Source organism: Ictidomys tridecemlineatus, chromosome 1 (assembly GCF_052094955.1).
Source record: "Ictidomys tridecemlineatus isolate mIctTri1 chromosome 1, mIctTri1.hap1, whole genome shotgun sequence".
Taxonomy (NCBI): Eukaryota; Metazoa; Chordata; class Mammalia; order Rodentia; family Sciuridae; genus Ictidomys; species Ictidomys tridecemlineatus.
The window spans coordinates 36752726-36758578 of NC_135477.1; the positions used below are offsets into that span (position 1 = coordinate 36752726).

A 5853-nucleotide genomic window follows, 5' to 3' on the forward strand; every position below is an offset into this window, starting at 1 on the left:
AGTATAAGATTTTCTCAGGTTTTTCAAAGAGATGGAAGGCTATAGTTAGGCAGACTCTTCAAGAAGTCAGGAATGTTGGGGTCCTGGGCTCCAGTCTGGTCTGGACATTGGTTTCTGCTGACCTCTGCATACAGAGCAATTTTCTCATTGCTTTCCTAATGGAGAAAAATTATAGCAGTCCTTACTCCACCATTTTTGCTGACATAACTCTCGCTTTTTATATTGCTATTTATAACAAGCATAGTTTGATAGAAGTTGATTTCATGCCCCTCATTGCAGAGCACAGGCAACAAAAAGAAAATGAGAGTGGAAGTGCTTACTCTAGAACAATAACCTACAAACTTAGGGAGTTGTGAGCAGTGTTTCTCCAACTCTCTGAGAATGAACAATCTGTTTAACTGATGGTATGTGGTCTTATTGCACAGTGACTAGTGTATATGCAACTTGCCAGGCAAGTTCAACAACCCAAACTGTTCTACATCCTGTTCAGCAAGAATCATCCATTGATCACCCCTGAAGATCCAGGCAATGGTCAAATTACTGTAAGTTTCCAGTCTCAGCTACTTGTTACCAAGTAGTAATGGAGTTTGCAAAACAGCAAATTTTGAGTAGCATTTCTTTAGAAAACAATCCTGAATAAAGTAATACAGTCCTCTACAACCACATCTTTGGGGAAAAAAAAAAATCTATTATCTGGGTGTGGTGATGTACTCCTGTAATCCCAGTTTCTCAGAAGGCTGAAATGGGAGGATCCCAAGTTTGAGGCCAAATTCAACAACACCCTATTGCAAAATGAAAAAAAAAAAAAGTTATTGGTTTTCTCTTAAACAAACATAAGGGAAACAGGTTAAAACAATTTTTTTTCCTCTACATATGCTATCAGCTTTTTCCTTATACAATTATTTTTGCTTCTACATCTATATTTTATAACTTGTTGATAATTGGATACACCCTCATGATATATGTACATTTCCCCTCATTTTTAATAGCCTCAGAATATTCCATTACAAATATATACAATATTTGTTGGCCAATCCCAGTTGATGGTCATCTGGACCTGGGTCCCATTTTTTTAAGCTACGGAATTTATAATACAGTAGAATTCATATGTATCAACTCTATGTTGTATGTGATGCCTAATAAACTATCCAATAGCATTTTAGGATATTAACAACCTCTCACTATTACAGACATGCCACAATAAATCTGAATATGCCCTTTAGGCCCCTGTGTATACCTGTGCACACCTGAAAAAGAAAGTCCTAAAAACCGACTTCCCATTCAGAGCAGGTGTTCTACTTTATTCTGCCACCCACAATAATTTTAGCCCTCTAAGCTTAGGTTTTAGAAAGGGGAAGTTCAAAGTCATCAGATACAATGTCTAACTCTAGCTGCACAGTGGCAAGTGTAGACCAGAAATATAGTAAGCAACTAATTCCTTCTTTAATCATAGCACCTTCCTTCTAATTCCTAAGAAAACAGCTCCCAGCTCTATTGTCACACTTCATTTCCTCTTTTGTATTCCAAAACTTTTAAGTTCAATGCTGCTTACACATGTGTAACCTGTGCAGTACTGACTTGCTATCAACAAATGGACCTGACACAAGGACCCAATGGAGATTCAACAGCAGCTTCTAGGGCCCCTCAGCAGTGGACTAAGGGCCTCTTTGACCCGGTTCCACAACTATACAGCAAAATGTTGTCAGAGCCTCTTGCAGAACGTGAAGCAGTTTAGTGGGAGCCTGCCCTGCCAAACTTCTAATCGGATTGGTCTGTTACCTTCCTTGAGTCCTACAAGAGCATTTCAGGGAAGACCCAAAGAACATGCAAGAAAAATTTGGGTTCTCCCTATAGGTGTCATTGAAGCATCAAGGTGTCTGAAAATCGTATTTTCTGGGGAAACAGTCTTTTCACAGAGCCCAGGATGGAAGGGTAGCTCCTGATAGAACACAAGATTAGCAAGAGTGAGGTGGATGCAGTAAGAAGAAAGGAGGGAGAGAGCAGCAGATAACAATGCAATAGTTTGCTGCTCAGGGGCTGGGGATGTGGCTCAGGTGGTAGCGCGCTCGCCTGGCATGCGTGCGGCCCGGGTTCGATCCTCAGCACCACATACCAACAAAGATGTTGTGTCTGCCGAGAACTAAAAAATAAATATTAAAAATTTTCTCTCTCTCTCTCACTCTCTCTCCTCTCTCACTCTCTAAAAAAAAAAAAAATAGTTTGCTGCTCAGGCACAGAGGTGACACATGTTTATCATTACACCTACTCCTAAGGCTCCTCAAAGAGGGGGATCCCAAGTCCAAGTCCAACCTGGCAATTAAGAACCTTTCTCAAAATAAAAGATGTAAAGGGTTGGGATGTGGCTCAGTGGCAAAGCTTCACTGGGTTCAATCCCCAGTAACAGGTTAAGGGGCAGGGAAGCTTCCTACTGACATGAGAAACCACAGAAGCATCTGATGCATTATCTGACTCATCATAGAAAACAACCTGACCCACTGGCAAATGCTTGCCATGCTGGTGTGTTCTCCAGTTGAGGTACAACTGAGCCTAAAAATACCTTCTCAGGGACTGGAGGTGCCCTTCAGTGGTAGTGTGCATGCTCAGCAGTGTGAGGCCCTGAGTTCAGTCCCCAGCACCCAAACAAAAACTTTGCCTAGTGTTTCCCTTGAAAGAGAAATAAGTCAAGGACTCAGTGTACACATTCCTCAGCTTTTTATTCAATATAGAGAGGGTCTGCTGTAGTCTCCAGCAGGCTCACTGTCCCAGTTTGCCCAAGCCCTCTGCCGCATGGGTGACAGCATCTGTGACAGTGTTGGTCACTCTCTCGGTGACTTCTTTCACCACTTTCTCTCCCGACTCTTGGGCATTCTTTAAGGCTTCAGCAAGGGCTGTCAGGAAGAAAATCAGAGCAAATGTCAGGGTGAACACCTCCCTATGCTCTTCATGTCACCTGTGGCAGTCTGACAAGAGCAACTCCTGGACACATCCCATGGGGCAGAGGCAGAATAAATTCAAACCTGGTCCTCCGGGGGCTGCAGTTGAAGCTCAGGGGTAGAATGCTGACCCAGCATGCACAAGGCCCTGGATTCAGTCCTCAGTACCGCAAAACAAATTTGGTTTTATATCCCCAACAACTTGCCTTTCTTCAGTTTGAATGGGTTTACTGGCTACTTATTCTTCATTTTTCTGTTCATATCTTTTGCTCTTTTTTATATTGGGTTGTTAGATCAGATTATGATTTCTATTATACATATTTTGCCTCAGCCTGTGGCTTTTGTGTGTATGTGGTACTATGGTTGCACCCAGGAATTACTGCATGCTAGGCAAGTACCCTACCACTGAACTACACTCCAGCCCTGTTTATTTTATTTTGACACAGTCTCACTAAGTTTCCCAGGCTGGCCTTGAATTTACAATCCTGCTGCCTCAGCTTCCCAAGTAGCTGGGAATACATGGGAGCACCACCACCGCTGGCTTATTATTTTATATTTTAAATGTTTTGTCCCAGTGTCTGCCACATCGTCTTTTGACACCTGGCATTGATACTGCACAGAGAGGACTACCTGGATGGAACCTAAACACGAAGTTTGGTATGAACTGATAATTGCATTCACAGACAATTGCATACCAAGGGAAAGGATACAACATTGGGGCTGTGAGGGGGGCTGACCTTTGACTTTGTTGGGTAAAGAAGGGGTTGGCCCCACCTAGCTTTCCTTTCTTCATCCTGTCCTCCATCTCTTCAACTTCTGGTTTGTTGTTGTTGTTGAAATAGGAATTGAACCCAGAGTGTTCTACTGCTGAGCTACATCTTCAACCCTTTTTACTGCTGATTTTGAGACAGCATCTCCCTAAGTTGCCTATACTAGCCTCAAATTGACAATCTTCTTGCTTCAGTCTCAGTGGTTGGGATTGTAGGCATACGCCACTATATGCTGGACTTGTACTTTTTTTTTTGGTTTCTTGCTGATGCTGAAAATTGCATGCCAGACCTCATGCATACTAAGGCAAGCTCTCTACCACTGAGCTCCATTCCCCAGCCCTTTCTTCTACCTTCTCTCCTCTCCACCTTTTCACTCTCATTTTCTCTTTCCTTCCATTTCTTCCTTCTCTCCTTCCCTCTTTGCCTCTGCCCCACTTCACTCCAACCCCAGCCCTCAATACCTTTCTCTCCAGCCTGCTTAGCATGCTCCACCACATCCTTCACCACTTCCTCCACAGCATGAACTAAAAAAAGGAGACAAATTCAGACAATTTCAGAGACAAAGTCACCACACAAGCCTGCTTCCCTTCCCAGCACCTCTGGACACCTAGGGTGGAGCTCCAGGATGCCACCCCCAGCCAATTCAGGCTGCCACAGAAGGGCCTGGCTACTGAAAGGGAACTGAGGAAGCCCGATGAGGACACAGGGCCCTCCATGCTCCTCAGTCTGGTAGGGCATGAAGTCCTGGGATCAGGCCACTTGCCAGCTGGGGACCAGAAGCCAAGGCCTACCTTGTTGGCCAAGTCACCACACCTCTCAGGTTGATCTGGCTGTCCTGCCTTGACAGAATCCCTAAGCCTCCTCCGGGGAAACCACATCCCTCAAAGGAGTGCCTTCAGGAAGAGGGCATTCCCTGTTTACCTTAGGGGGTTTTACAGTTTGGGTGGTAACAACCTAGAACCAAAACATTTTGGAGTCAAAACTGGTTCTAAAATCTAACTCCAACTTCCTGTGCTTCCTCTGCCATATCCCCTCATCATCATCCAGTGGAAATCATACACAACTCACAAGTCGAGGGAAAGATTAAAGTGGGTGGTCCACATCAGCTGTGGAGTTAAAAGTGAAATGCAGACAGCTCTGCACCTGTGACAAAGAGAAGAGCAGGCCTGGGCACAAACTTTTCACCATCATGTCCCACAGGTGGGACCTGGATGAGCTTCCCCCAGTAGCTGCAGACCTTTGCCCACAAAACTAGTTGCTGAATTCTTGGGAAAAAATGGGAAAATGTCCTCATGGACTTTGAATCAGACTCATTTGTTTCATAACTTGGGAATTCTTGAAGCTTTAAAATTATGATGAAAATTAAAATCCACCATCCTTTTTCAGCACAGGCTGTGAGAACAGGCAGTTTTGACACAGAAGGGCACCCAAGTTTTCAGAGGAAAGGATCCAAATTGCCAGCTGCTCACCCAGCACCCAGCACCTGTGTTCCTCACCTGTCCCCAGGAGCCTCATCTGGCCTGGCCTCTCTTCTACCATGGATCCTGGATTAGGCTCCACAAGTAGAGAGGGCTGCTAGGGGCAGTGAGGCTCTGAGGGATCCACCCTAAACTGGCCTCCCAGCATCTGCACCCCATAGCTCCATCTCTCCTGGTGGGGTGATAGGCCAGGGTTCCCAATGGGCCCTCAGTGGGCCTCAAGGCCTGGCCTGATTCCTGGGATCAGCTTGGGACAGGCCCAGTCAAGCCTGCCCTGACCCCACACAGGGGGAAAGAAGACCTAGGTCCTTACCAGCTCCCTCAGTGGCCTTCTCTGTGCGATGGGCCAGGCCCTCAGCCGCCAGCTTCCCCAGGCCTCCCAGCATCATGCAACAGCAGGCAGTGACAGACAGGATGCTGGGGAATAAACCAGTGTGCTTTTATAGATGACTCTGATGTCTCACTAAGCACCAAACCCTCACCTGACCTGTAGGAAGCTGGGCAGATGAGTCACTGGAGATGGCAGCAAGAGGAAGAGGCTGGGTGGGGCATGCCAGTGCAGGGCACTGCCCCTCTTACAGTGAGACACCCCACAGTGCCCCCACCCATGTCTTAGGAACCCTGTGCAGGAGAAGGACAGGGAACAGTTCTGAAGCCAGGGAGGAGAAGTCA

At 45.8% G+C, this 5853-nt stretch overlaps 1 protein-coding gene across 1 annotated transcript; it reads right to left on the reverse strand.

Moving 5' to 3' along the window:
- Positions 1-2697: 2697 nt before the first annotated feature.
- LOC101962026 (uncharacterized) lies at positions 2698-5629 on the reverse strand. The gene is made up of 3 exons (XM_005333754.5): positions 5495-5629; positions 4165-4227; positions 2698-2888 (listed from the first exon to the last, which is right to left on the reverse strand). Exons 1-3 carry the CDS (start codon positions 5568-5570, stop codon positions 2755-2757), a joined length of 273 nt encoding a protein of 90 aa, XP_005333811.3. The 5' UTR covers positions 5571-5629; the 3' UTR covers positions 2698-2754.
- Between the last annotated feature and the right edge of the window lie 224 nt (positions 5630-5853).